This window comes from Mytilus galloprovincialis, chromosome 3 (genome assembly GCF_965363235.1).
Source record: "Mytilus galloprovincialis chromosome 3, xbMytGall1.hap1.1, whole genome shotgun sequence".
In the NCBI taxonomy this organism is placed as follows: domain Eukaryota; kingdom Metazoa; phylum Mollusca; class Bivalvia; order Mytilida; family Mytilidae; genus Mytilus; species Mytilus galloprovincialis.
The window spans coordinates 52749441-52765078 of record NC_134840.1 but is presented as its reverse complement, the minus strand read 5'-3'; the positions used below and the strand labels follow the sequence as shown (position 1 = coordinate 52765078).

Below are 15638 nucleotides of genomic sequence, written 5' to 3'. Positions count from 1 at the left end.
AATACATGTTTAAGTAATATCAGAGAACCTCTAAAACAATTCAAGTTCTGTTTTAATAATAAATATGTTTATTAAAATCTGCCACACTTTTTGAGTAATGTTCCGAGCCAATTGATGTATGCTCTAAGGATCATACAGTGCAAGTTGGTCGATGTGGTTGAAAGTTTAACACTTATTTACTTATTTCAAATCATTGTAGTGTACGGCAACATCTATTCCACTTATAACCACTTTTGAATGTAGTACAAAGTAAAACATGAAATCTATATGTTTAAATCAAATAAACCCATTTTAGTACAATGGAGAAGAAGGAGCTGATCACGAAAACCAGTGGTTTTCAAAACACTCGAACAATTTAATACACGGGGCTTATTTTAATTAAACAATTGTGCTCGTTTTGACGTGTAGAATTACTAAATCAAGTGATGTTTAATTGAGATTAAACTCCGATATTGCTGTACGTTAGATTAAAATTTAATAATAGTTGATATCAAAAGACAAAATAAATCGCAATGTATACGAAAGATATTATCTGGCTTTTAAATAAAGTTTATTTGATAGTCGACTGATCATCGGTTGGATTCGTAACGGTGTTTTGTGATCCTCCGTAAAACATCCCTTTTGTATGAGTATTCAGTGAAATTTGTTAATTTTACTTATTGATTTGTAAACAAAATTAAAAGGATAGAAGTTTGAGGAGATCATTATAATATACAAGTCTGCTCACGATGTTTGTCACTGTCAAATATGGGGGTAAGTCATTAATCGTAATTTATGTTTTTAACCAGGTTTGTAAAAATAAATTGTGAGGGTATGTATTTACAGCAGTTGGGGTATGTATTTACAGCAGTGGCTGTCTATACAAAATAAATTGTGGGGATATGTATTTACAGCAGTGTCTGTCTATACAAATTCATCGTCACCTCTTCAGAATTTTTATTTATTTATGTTTTTAGTTGATTGTATTTTCGCTTATTAACTTCAATTAAATGATAACAGTTTCCTTAAATGATGCACACACTTGTTCCTTGGCATTGAAAAAGAATACAATAGATGTAGTTTCTGATTGAAAACATATATATATGCGAAAAAAATCTAAAGCAAGATAGATGAACTTTACTTAATTTGAGAATTTAATAAAAATATCAATGTAAAAACATCTATAAGTTTCAATAGATCGTACGTAAAGGGGGACACAATTTTCTACTAGAAACAAAATGCCTATTATAGTTACCGGTAAAATCTATGTTTGTTTGTACGACCCCACTCCCTCAAAAACATTCGATAAAAAATATGTATTGCATACGTAAGGACTGTATGTACTGGTGGCTTTCTGAATTTCATGTAAACCAAAAGTCATTTGGACTCGGGTGGATAGTTGTCTCAATGGTAATCGCAATATAGGTATGCTTAATTTTATATTCAATTGTATTGACATCCTTTAGTTTAGGCATACGTTATATACGAGCAAGGTTAAATGGAGGTTTAATTCAAAATAAATGGTGTATATTTTTTACTAACCGTTATCTATATAATTCGATAAGACAGGGTGTATTAGACTTGTCTGTCATGGAATCAAGGGAAGAAATCCCAACAAGTTGGAAACAAAGTGATATAGAAAACTTTTCAAAATTTTTAAGGGTCTAACAATAAATAAGTATTAGCTTGTTATTGTATATTGTCTCTCAATTAAACTTTGTCCTGTCATTTTCGAAAAATCTCAAGCGGCAATAGATGTGTCGTATAAATTTCGTCCTATCCCACGCAGTTGAAGTAGGCTTGAAATGACATGATTTAAGTTTGCACAAAACTTATTTCACTTGAAGAACAAGAGATAAAATTGAACAATCGTATCATGTGTTTGAAAACCTACCGTTATTTGCGTAAGGAGCTCTTTATTTTTACCTATATATGTTCTTTCAATGACACGTTAAATAACAGTGAAAACTGTATAAGTAAATAAACCTCGCTGAACCTCGCTGATTACATTCATATTAAAAGGCAAACTTGTTCACACTTTACATTTCGATTAGAGACCTTACGTATACAGAAATACGGTGCATATAGTATAATATAGAGACCTTAAGTATGCAAAATACGGTGCATATAAAATATACGTAACAACAAACAAAGAGGAACACTCTATAGTATAATTATAAAAATGATTCCTTTTCAACTCAGTAAAATTGCATTTTTTTTAATTTACAGATGACCAGAGTAAAATTTTCAATGCCAACTGCAGAAATGACATTTTATTACATTCCATTAAAGAAAAGTGCAAATGTAACTCAAATGGTAAGCATGTATACATTTACTACAGGTGTTTAGAAAATAACGTATATTACAAACCACCCACCCACTCACTCCACTCGCCCCCTTCCCCTCCCCCAAATAAAAAAAAAAAGAAGGAAGACATACAAAAGGATACCACGGGACGATAAAAAATCTCTAGTCGAAAAAATTATAGGTATAGACACGGTTAAAAATGATATAAAAAATAATGAACAATATAATTCAAAAAAAGACAAATTGAAGTTGATATATTAAAATGAAAAATCTGGATTTAAATCAAACACACAGCAGTACCAATACCAAACAAATATATATACTAGTTCAGTGATAATGAACGCCATTGTACACAAGAAACTAAAATTAAAAATAATACAAGACTAACAAAGGCTAGAGGCTCCTGACTTGGGACAGGCGCAAAAAATGCGGCGGGGTTAAACATGTTTATGAGATCTCAACCCTCCCCTATACCTCTAGCAAATGTAGAAAAGTAAATGCATAGCAATACGCACATTAAAATTCAGTTCAAGAGAAGTCCGAGTCTGATGTCAGAAGATGAAACCATTAGTATTATTATAATTTATATCAAAGACAAAAAGTTAAAAAAAAACACAATAAAAAATATAATAACTTAATTTCTCCATTTAGCTGAGCAGAGGTACAAGCCTACAGAAAGTTATAAATGTCCATGAAGATATATACTATAAATATATAACGATGTAGTATGATTGCCAATGAGACAACTCTCCACCAATTAAAAGTCAAAAACTACACGGCTCTCGACAATGATCAAAACCCACATTGCATAATCAGCTATACAAGGCCCCGAAATGACAAATGTAAAACATTTCAAACGATAAAACTTACGACCTGATGTATATTCAAAACAATGAAGGAAAAACAAATAAATTATGGAGCAACAAACGACTACCACTGACATACAGGCTCCTGACTGGACAGCACATACAGGATGTAGTAGTGTTTGCTAGTTTGCTTGTGTAAAATCCTCCCATAACATGTAAGCCGTAACAATTATTCCAAAGCCAATAAAAAAATCATACATCTAATAACATTGAGGATGGTTATGGGGAATATGTCAAAGAGACACTATGACAACCCAATTAAAGAGCAGATAGCAACCGAAGGCCACCAATGGGTCTTCAACGCAGCGAGAAAATCCCGCACCCGGAGGTGGGCCTCAGCTGTGCCCCACATATAAATGTGTAATCGTTCAGTGAAAAAGGACATCAAAACTCCAAAACATATAAATGAACTAAAATTTAAAAAAAAAAACATACAAGACTAACAAAGGCCCGAGGTTCCTGACTTGGGACTTGGGACAGGCGCAAAAATGCAGCGGGGTTAAACATGTGTGTGAGATCTCAACCCTCCCATATACCTCTAGCCAATGTAAATATAACCTATTCTTATCTAGGTCATGAAATCTAGCAAAATAAGACACCCTTTGTCTATCTAGGAAATCATTTATCGGTTCCCAACCAAATCTACGAACAGAGCCGACTTAGGGATGTTCATATTAGTACTAAAAATGAATTTCGCCGATTTATATTACCAAGTTTCAAGAATTTGCTTGCTTGAAACTGACGACGGCAGCCATACAGCACAACCGTGTGCGATAGATGGCCGTATTACGGAGTTCTAGAGGGCATATCCGAAGGATATGCGATTGAAAGATCCGTGCTCATTTAGCAACTTTGTCATATAATTGAGCTTGCGCTCGAAGTTATCTTTTAAATAACAATTTATATGGTAGGCAAAAGTCAATGAACGGATAAAATAACCACCGATATATTTGTATTCACTGGCTTCCTCAAGGAGCAGGTTACCTAATTGCCACTTCTTATCTTTATCTTAACGCTTACATACTATCATAACCTTGGTTTTTTTTTTTGGTTAAATTTTAGATTCCACTTTGAAGCAAAATTAGCTGTTATATCAAGCAGACGATGTAGTTCCGCCTCGGACTTCCCGATAAGGACTACATCATCAGCAAATAAAAGGCAATTCACTAGTTGTGAGGATAGTTTGGCAACACGATTGTTGGCTTCGAGCATACTTACGAGGTCATTCATTAGAACAGAGAAAAGAGCCGGAGACAAGACACAACCTTGTTTCAAGCCAAATTCTTGATCAAAGAAGCCTGCTTCAAAATCACCAAACAAAACTTTGTTTGATACATTACTGTAAAGTGATTTGAGCAGTTTCCAACACTTACCTTGAATGCCAGTTTTCCACAATAAATAGAAAAGGCCATCACGCCAGACTCTATCGAAAGCTTTTGATAGGTCTAGAAAAGCTAAAAACGTTTTATATTTTTTAGCTTTTCGAATAGAACAAATACCGTGTAGAGTAAAAATATGATCCTCTGTTCTTCTATTTTTTATAAATGCCCCCTGAACCTCGCCTAAAAAATTATTTTCTTCTAAGTAGGTCATTACAGATTCCCTCCAAAATTTTCGAATATACCATGTACATATTAGACGTTAAAGTAATCCCCCTATAGTTATCAATATCATAGACAGACTCAGTTTTGAATAGGGGTTTGATGATGCCATTTTACCAATCATCAGGCACAGCTTCAAGGTCAGTAATAATGGTGAAGAGATCAACAAGTGAATCAACAAGTGCATCGCCACTAAACTTTAAAAATTCATTGGGAATCTCTTCGATACCACTAGCTTTGTGCGACTAAAGATTTCTTATAATTTTATCTATCTGCTCTCTGTCAATTTTTACTGAGATATGCGAGTCGGGAAAAACTTCATTTTTTTCTACACTCGAAAGAAACTCCTTTATAACTTCATTTTGCATATTAAGTTTTAAAAAAGAATCTCTGCCGAAAGAGTTAAAATGGTTACTCAAAACAGCATTTATGTCTTTTTCGTCCGTAAAAAGTTCGGACTTATTCTTTGGGTTCATAATTTGATTGGGGACAGTACTTTTATATTTGCCTTTAAAAGGTCCCAGAAGCCTTTAACTTTATTGGAGGAGTTAACACATTTGTCATGAAATTGTTTCAATTTTAGAGCGTTTTCCTTCTTTTTAATAGCTTCTTGGACTTTGACATTCCTGATTTTATAAGTATAAGTCAAAAGATTGCCCGTCTCGCTATTACAGTCGTGGGTTTTGTCGTGAATTCTTTTAAAACGGTTACTTTCTTTTTTGCTTTTAATCAAAATGTCAGAAGAAAGTAAACAATTTGACAACTAGTATCTCAATTGTTTGTAAAACAATTGAAAGGTCTTTCCTGTAAAAGTGATGTTTTCGTAATGTACTTTGTACGACCTTTCGTTTGATATACGACAAGCATTCCTTCTGAAACTTTTCACTTTTATCACTTAATGACCTCATCCGCCTACATTTTTGAGATCGGAATTATTATATATGTAACATAGAGTAGATGAGCTTTCATTTGATATGCAACAACGCAATGTTTTTTGGTGTTTATTTCCATGGAATTTTTTTGGTATTTGGTCAAACATATAACTATGTCAACTATTCAATTTCTAAAACATTTTAAGTGGTAAGCTCTTGATGATTCAGAAAAACATGCCTCCGCTCGCAAATCTTCAAACTACATTATCTCTAAAACGACAATAGATATCTCAAATCTGTTAAATGATAAATGATCTACAGTTCAAGGACAACATTATAGAAAAAGAATTGGGACAATTTCAAAGTTCACCAAGGTCACAATTAATCATCAAATATATGATGCAATACCAAACTTGAGAACCGGAAGTCGTAGAGACATGGGACTATCACCATTCAACTCAGGACCACTTGACCTTTCAAATATCACAAGGTCAAGGTGAAATTTCATCATGACCTGACATTGACCTCAAATTGAAGGTATTGAACTACTGATCATCTTTGCAGTTTATAGTAGGTTGATATCTGCTACCTTTAAAAAGATATACACACAATACTATACTTTTAAGAATCATCCCGTCGTAACTTTTGAACAGACAGTCGGACACTTTTGAGGTCAGTGTATAAAAAATAAAGCTCGTCGAGAGGAACATTTTATACGCTGTAAGTATGCAGCAAACTCTTATCGTTTTCTAAATATGAAAGCTTGAAATTGCAGCGTATTTTTTTTTTTTTTGCACTCGGTGACCTTTGACCTTGAGTGCAAATTAAAGGTCACATGAACTAAAGATTATTGGTGTCGGTCCCAAGTCTTTACGACTTCCGGTTCTCGAGATACAATTTTTCAAAAATTGTGTATATTTTTTCAAGGGAAATAACTCCTTATAAGGGTTAACAACAAAATAATTGTATATGTTAATTAACATTGCCATCTGGTCTTGTACATGTTGCCGTTTTCAAATGGATTCTATCTTGAATACTTTTTGAGAAAAATGTAAAAGAAAGAAATTGCTTCAAGGGGACATAACTCTCATAGGGAATGATGAAATCCTTAGCAGCCTCATTTGGTAACACATCATGATGAGATCTAACTATTGTCCAAATAAGGACATGATATCTTCAAAAACAACGAGGGGGGGGGGGGCCATGTCGAAAAAAAACAATAAAAGGGAGATAACTTCTAAAGGGGATGATGAAATCCTACACAGCCTCATCTGGTAATACTTCATGATGAGGTCTACCGATGGTCCATATTTGGTCTTAATAACTCCAATAGAAACAACGGGAGGCCATGTTAAACAAATGCTGGATGAAAAAAAAAAAAAAAAACAGGCGAAAAACAATAAGGTCTTTCCTCGCGGAGAGGAAAGACCTCAATAATACATAAATTAACAAAGGGCTACTAAGCAGTTATTGACATGCCAGCTCAAGTCCTCAATTACACTTCATTGAAAGATTATCTCTTCATCATACGAAAATCAAATACAATCCCTCTCGTTAGGGATTTAGTATCATACCATCATAAAATATATGAGAAGAACAACACGTATCATGCCAACAACTGGTTTTAGAATAAATGTGTTTATTCCCGATGCAAAGACTCTATGAGTGAACCAATATCAATACCAAAATATGCAACCCCTAATGACCTGACAGCAGTATTGTAACTATATATTCCTTCTGAATAAGTGTGTTAAAGGTTTGGTTAGCTTTTGATGTGAATGCAGACATTTTTGTGTTTTGTAAAGAATATTATCACAAAGGATTGGATGTGAAATACCTGAACGTATATAAGATGTCTGCATGCTGATATATATATTTACGAATGATGTCCTTGTACCAATGATAAAATTCAGTAAATGTTTTGTTACGATATCGAAGTATAAAATATCAATTAGTACACATCCAACATCAAATTAGTTTAGAAAAAAGACGCCATTAACAGTCAGAAACAACATGACCTTGTGCAATGCCAATATTTAGGTATCGACAGATTGTAGAACCAAGAATAACATATTATGGCAGATAGTACTACAAATATATCTAAAAGAAAAGAAAAACGTACGATTGACCATTACGAACCAACAGATTTTGTGATTGAGAACGTAGAAGGAATTTAGAAAAATTCGAGTCTAATGAGATTGTGTTTTTGTGTTTATCTTGTCTGCGACGAAAGGCTAGACAATGGGTGTCTTCCTCCTATTCCCACTTTTTAAAAATACTATTCCTTCTATTCCCACAAAAAAAAACAGAATTCATACAGATTCAAAAACAACTTATAACCTCTTCTAATAATAAAAAAATAACTGGACAATTAACTGTTGATTAAAAAATGTTTGTACAGTAAAATCCTTTGATTGCACAAGTTTTCCTCCTATTCCCACATGAAATTTGACCTCTTCTTACCAGATTTTTAAAAAGTGGGAGTAGAGGGAATGAACCAGACAGGGTTCACCTGTCTTCGGAGTCATTTCTTTCGTCAATGATCAAAGTTAATGTTACCTTTATACAAACAAGCCAAGTTTGTATTCTGTTGTTTCATATTGTAATTCTTTTCTATAGTCTCATATTTTATTTTTCTCAGTATAATGTTGTATATTAATGGAGTCTCATAAAGTGAAACATTGTTTCTGTACTTTTAGTATGATGTTGTGTTATTTTTGTACAGTTGTTAGAGTGGTTTGCAAATACTCCTTGTCTATGATTCTAGTGTCAGTGATCAAATCATTCCAGGTCACCAGTGGCAGGCTTACTAAATTTCTAGAGACATAATTTTTATTTACCTTTTCCAAAGATCAATGTATCAATATGCAAGCCTTGCCTTCCGTTGATAAGATGAAATGTTTAATGATCACATCGACCTATATTTTAACAGGTGTAACTTTTCAGGTAAACTTTTGTTCTGTTTGTATTAATGAGCAAGTCCTGAAAACCCACACTTACTTAAAGTAAAACTGTACTAATAGAGCAAATCTCAATTAATATCCAGATATCATACTTGTAATTGAGCAAATACCAGCTCCGAAAAACAATACCAAATGTAACATAAGGGATATCTGTGTGTAAACCAAAAACATGGTCTTAGCAAAATCATACTGGCTTAAAGCAGAAAGATATATTAGAATGAATAATAATTAATCATTAAAAAAAAACAATTAATAAATCTGGTTTTGGCCCTATGGAAACACTCAGTATACAAGACAATTTTGAGTTCCTGGCTGAGCAAGTCAGCTACGTGATTATATGTAGGTCCATTTCTCAGATACTCAAAGCAGTAGGTAAACTATAGTTGGTGTATGGAATGATTGTAAGGTGTCATTATTTGCCAGGCAGGTTTCAGTTGTCCTTGACCTCATTTTGCATGGGTTGGCAAATGTTATGCTTTCCTGGTTAGATCTGTTTCTAAGAAACTATAATACAATATACCAACTATGAATGGTGTATGAAATGATTGTAAATTGTACATGTTTGTCTCGCAGTTATCCCATGACCTTGATCTCATGTTCAATGTTCATTGGTCAATGTCAAGATTTCGTAGTTCGGTGTGTCTATATTAGCTCTATGAAAACTCTTATGCTGAATAGAATTATTTGAAAATGACCATACACTCAATATAGATACCAGGATTTAATTTGTGCACGCCAGAATCGAATTTTGCCTGAGACCCATCAGGTTTGTCTGACGGTAGGGCCGATCAATCTAAACTTGACTTGCTTTACACAGTTATCGATAATAATATGTGTAGTCAATCGAGCGAATATATTATATACTCTTGTTTATTCATGACCTTGATGAAGAATAACCAGAAAAAATTGAGCCCCCCTTTTATTGCAGTCGAACTTTCTTCTACCATAAGCTTTAAATATTGTTTGATAGTTGCTAAATTTACTATAATCCTAAGAAATATATAGAATTTGGTAATTTTTTTTCAGATATATTAGAGCTTTCTGATGAAGATGGAATAGTTAAAGATTTAAGACGGCACCCGTTCGAGTATGGTGTTGATTTCTTAAAAGAAAGAGAAACTCTAATTCTGCTTAAAATTGAAGGTTTGTTTTTGTTTCAACTTTTGATCTTCAGTGCTGTACAACTTATTACTTTTTTCACTTTCGATCTTTTATATCTGTGCGTCACTATTGAGTCTTGTGTGGACAAGACGCGTTTTTGGCGTATTGAATTTTAAACCTGATGCTTTTTGTTATCTATTAATCATGCTTTTCTTTGTCTAATATGGTCACCTTTTTATTTGTATTGTAGTCCTGTAATATTATGTTGTCATTTCAATGTTATATTTAACTTTGCCATTTAAGTGCGAGGTTTGGCATGCCATAAAACCAGGTTCAACCCACCACTTTTATTCCCCTTTAAAAGTGTCCTGTACCAAGTCAGGAAGATGGCCATTGTTATAATATTGTTCGTTTCTGTGTGTGTTGCATTTTAACGTTGTGTCGTTTGTGTATTCTCTTATTTTTTAGATAAGACGTGGCACGGTACTTATCTATCCCAAATTCTTGTATTTGGTTTTGATGTTATATTTGTTATTCTCGTGGTGTTTTGTGTGTTGCTTTTCGGTGTTGTGTCGTTGTTCTCCTCTTATATTAAATGCGTTTCCCTCGGTTTTAGTTTGTTACCCCAATTTTGTTTTTTGTCCATGGATTTATGAGTTTTGAACAGCGGTATACTACTGTTGCCTTTATTTGTGCAATTTTATGAAAGTTTTACAGTATTCAACTTAAAGATGTATGATTAAAATCAAACTAGACTATATGCATGAAGTTCTTTAAACAATATACATGTTGTACACGAATTTGTAAGGCCTGTTGCTATATAATACAAGCAGGGTTCAATTTTACATTGTGGAATCCATTTAATATATGTATATTTTCTATGAATGTCCAAATTCATTACATCTCACCTTGATATGTTAAAACTTAGTTCTTATGAAGCTTTAAAGTTTGTTAGAAATTTCTTCCAATGTCTATTTTTAGCTTCTAGATTCTCATGCTAACTTGCCAATTGAAAAAAAATTATATGAAGAATAAAGATTATTGGCTTTTTTTTGTACAGGTCTTTACCATGAAAATGACTTTGACCGATCAAGAACGATATACAGACCCATGCTGGTAGGAATGGAAAATAATACTGAATTTGTAGGCAAGTACTAGATCAAGTTATTATATACGATGCACGGAATTTTCTAAGTGTCTATAGACACTTTAACAAAGTCATTGTTTGATAATGCATGTTCCAAATTCAGTTCTAAACTAATTAGATCTACTAGTATATTCTAATGATAAGGTAGCAATACAAAAAATTGCGTCTTCTGCTGTTTATCTTAATTTTAAAACTAGTATTGAAATCAATTAATCATGAATATTTTCGGCTCGCAATATTGGTATTACGTCTCACGTCGCATCATTTACACAATGGAAAAAAATCACTACGAAGTATGTTTTTTAATTTGGCCCATTCAGTTTGTCAGATGAGTTATTCATATTAAGCTACGATTGCAATGATGAAGAATTAAAACAAAACAAAAATATATCAGATGAAATTGGAATTCACATTGTTCTCGTGGTCACTTGCAAATGACTAGGTTTGTTGTTCCTCGTGCTACAAACTGTTCTTTTTGCTAAAAACATTTCTTTTTACCAGGACATCTATATCAAATGAACACTCTTTCTATTATAATTTTGGATAGTTCTAAGCCAAATAAGCGTAAGAAATTTCACAGAAAAATGACCACATATTAACCATTTAATTTCAGAAACGTTGAATCCAAAAGTAGAAGGACGCTCCCGGCCAATATCTGCAAGATCAGGTGTCAACTCATCAGATGACCAGAAAAACGTAAAAAACAATAAACAATCAAAACAACAGAACAAGAAAGCAGACAGAAAAACAGCAAAATCTCCCAAAAAGTGAATTGTATGTACCGAGAAACCTTTAAAACAATCTTGTGTTCATTATGTTTTTATAATAAATTTATATGTGCTAACTTAATTTTTATTAGAATAAAGTGCTATAGCAGGTGTTGGTAATTTATTGTACTGTTTTACCATGCTCCACCCAAAGCAGATGTACATGTATTTATGACACATGTCGCATTTACAAGAACTCATGCTGTAAAATGATCCTACTTTAAAAGAGACTTCGTCATTGAAATTGTATTTATAAGCTTCATTTGCGGCGATACTTTCAACAAGAAATCAAATAGAACAAGATGTAATGTTGCACGTATTTAACATGTACATGCGTCAGAAAGACTCTAGATCGATGGAAGAGAAATTGTCATTCTTATTCGATTTTCCTAATTTAAGGGCCGAAATTTGATAAATCATGTGTTACACATTTGTTTATCGTTTTTTTTTCTTCTTGGTACTTAAATAAGACCGTTATTCTTCTCGTTTGAATTGTTTTACATTGTAATTTCGGGGCCTATTATAGCCGACTAGGTGGTATGGGCCTTGCTCATTGTTGAAGGCCGTACGGTGACCTATAGTTGTTAATGTTTGTGTCATATGGTCTCTTGTGGAGAGTTGTCTTATTGGCAATCATAATACATCGTCTTTTTTTTTTATATTTGATAGAAAGCATACAGTAACACAATCATTGTTCATTTAAAAAAATATGGTATATCGCACCAGCAATGATTGTACAACTATAATCACAATTAAATTTCTTCTTTTATGATCAATAGTTAACCGTGATATTTCTGACATTTTTTGGGATTGAATTAGAGCGATTGGGTATTATTTTGAGTATCGATGTTTTCCATTGAAATCTAAGTAACTATAATTTTGAAGTTCATTATAACGAATTTCTTGCCAGTGTCCGAAAAGTACCAACTCAATTTAACAAAGTATCTGAAACATGTATCATTACAATTTAGGGGTATTATAGAATAAATCAATAAACTTGTTTTAAATCAAAATAATGTGTTCATAGAAACTGGCAACTTCAGTCACTCATCTGAAATTTTACCATTAACTTTGCAGAGGTGCAAAGAGACGAACAAAGGGAAGACGGACAAAGAACAAAAAATCCAGGACGACTTAATGATCGGAATGACCTTGTATAATCAAATAGATGAGTAGAGGGAAACATTCTAAACGTGTGACTAAAAAAACCTATAAAAAACAAACAAAAACAAAACAAATTCAAAATACAGACAAAAAAATACCTACAGAGAAGTTCACATATCGCACGGAATCTCAAGATTTTTAGAAAACTGTCGTCAACTAGAAAATTACGAAAACAATACTTAGGAAAGCAGTCAGCGTGACAGAACAACAAAAGTAACAATGTTGGCAGATGTAGTTTTCATCATTTTTGACGGGTTTTGACAGCATCATTACATAACATTAATATTAGCTTTTCTGTATCGCTGTTATCAGAGAATATCTCTTATAACTAAGGGTGTAGTTTTGATATGCATGACTGCAAACATTTTGACAAATATAAAAGACACTAAGTGCGCCATGTGGAAATATCGAATATGTCAGGTAAGTTTGTCGCTCGTTAACTTTTAATTTGTTTACTTTAGTATACTTTTAGTTCTAAAACTATACTCATTTTTTGTTCCTTTGCATCTTATAACATAGAATCATTGATGGCATCATGCTAGGATAAACCGAGGGTATCTATGAATCCAAATGCCCCAGCATTGTTCTTTAAATTTTGAACGTAGAATCGTTATGCCCCTAAAAGTTTTTAGCCTTAAAAAACATCAGAGACAAGAAGTTTTAATAGAGCATAAAACAGTTCTGACATAATTTTCTTAACTTCAAGTGGACATAAGTGATTCATAGACAATGTATATATGCCAAATAGGACAATATATAAATAACACATAGCTGAGAGGGTGATAGAGCAGATTGGTACCCCGAGAAAACATTGTCAACCGCGGCGAAGCTATGTGTTATTTAATTTATTATACTGAACGTCCTACCATTTTTGTCTTTTACAGATTAATTTTATTTCAAAAGGATTTTCTATGACGTCACGTACATAACAACGTTACGAGTGTTAGAAATAAACAACAAGATGGTTTATTTTTTTTCATTTTGACAGTTATAAATAATAAAATTTGATCCAGAACGTAAAACTTAAGCATTGACTTTGTATTCATCTACTTGATGTAAATTCAATCCATTGTCCTTTAAATTGTCGATTTTTGATTGGTTTAGACGAGAGGGTAACATTTGTCACCCTCTCAGCTATGTGATAGAGTAAAATGACACCCTCGTATTAGCCAATCAAAATATGGCATTTTAACGTGAAGTATAATAATCCGATTTAAATCACGATCGCTCATGGAATAGGACAAGACCATGGTAGACACTCTTTAAACCTTAACACGGCCAGTGTACAAGAGTTTATAACAACTGAATATATACTGACAGATAGAAACCTTCCTATACAAATCCTTGTATATATATCATAAAAATCAACTACAAAGAATACAGATATATAATAGCTAAAGCATAGCGATGCAATTTTGGTTACATTGGCAATTACATATATATCCATGTACATATCGCACCTCGAGATATGCACACCAGTTAATTTTAGCCGTTTTGCAGATAAAAATATCTGAATAATACATTGCAGATTTTCATACTGTTCCACATCATTAATATCATCTTAAAATATCATGAAAAATGTAAAATTAATTTAAGAGCACTTGAAGTTTATCCTTCCTCAGATAGCTACTAAAAAAACCGGTATAACAAATATTATCTAACATATCACTTTTAAGCTTTAAAATGAGTCGATTTTAATAATAGCACAGCGATGATTTAAAGTCGAAAAATCAAAATACAGAATTTAGGGAACTAGATATTCCATGGTGTCGTTATTGCCAATCTCATTCATATTAGATCATATTAGTGATGTATTTCATATAAGATATAATTTCGCGTCACGGTAACTTGTAATGTGGAGACAAGTTCCGAAATCCCGATTACTTATCACCTGCAACGTCAAAACGCAATGTTAACACCCGTTTTATAAACAGCTTACGCCTGATTAACTATCAACGGCTATTTGAAGAAACATTTTCATAGGCATCACTTGTAATCATCTTATCTTTTCAATTTATTCCGGTAAAGATGAATAAGACCCGTCCGCATTAGATTTTAGTCTTAGTTTAGAAGTTTCCGGTGTCCTGAAAGTGCTGCTGAAACTAAAACTGCACACAAAAAGACGAAATTCATCACTGTCGCGACGTTCTTAAGTACTTGAACTATGTATGGCATAGACTTTTTATTATATTTCTCGGTTTTTGATAGCAAAGAGTTCCTGAAATGACATACGGTTTCCGACACTCCTAGCAGATGAGATGGAACTATTCAATGACTGTGCTAAGATTTCCAATGCGGATTCTCCAATGATGACATTAATGTTCTCTGACTTTGATCAAAATATATCATGATGGGTTCATATTGGGATACACGTGTGTATTGTCTCATGTCCTGCATGGTAGAGGCAAAGTTAGGTAGGTCGTTTAAATAATTTTATAATTTAAATAGGCTATGACACGTACATGTATAAAAATATTCCAATCTACACCAGTGATCAACTCTCTTATTATCATCTATTATAATTTATAGTTTGTAGTGACCAATACTTATCAATGACCTAGAAATTATAACTTGTACAGAGGCAGATTTAGGGGGGCAGGGGTCCCGGGCCCCCCTTTTTTGGGAAAAAATTTGGTTGCTTATATAGGGAATCATTGAAGCGTGACTCAAGTGAGCCCCCTCTTAGGTCAGTCAGTGGGCCCCACTTATGAAAATATCTGGATCCACCACTGTTATAATGGTACCATTAAATGTCATACCAAAATCTATTATAAGCAGGACTAATTTACCTTTGATTCCTTGATGTTCTGATTATAAATTTCAGGTGGTTTAATAGATATGTGCATGCTTGCAGGAATGTCTCAGATTTCA

General features: G+C 33.1%; 1 protein-coding gene across 1 annotated transcript; it reads left to right on the top strand.

Moving 5' to 3' along the window:
* Window positions 1-505: 505 nt before the first annotated feature.
* Window positions 506-11723, top strand: LOC143068283 (uncharacterized protein CXorf65 homolog). Its single transcript, XM_076242202.1, has 5 exons — window positions 506-753; window positions 2209-2295; window positions 9615-9731; window positions 10750-10836; window positions 11450-11723. The coding sequence occupies exons 1-5, from the start codon at window positions 729-731 to the stop codon at window positions 11605-11607; spliced, it is 474 nt and encodes a 157-aa protein (XP_076098317.1). The 5' UTR covers window positions 506-728; the 3' UTR covers window positions 11608-11723.
* The last annotated feature ends 3915 nt before the right edge of the window (window positions 11724-15638 follow it).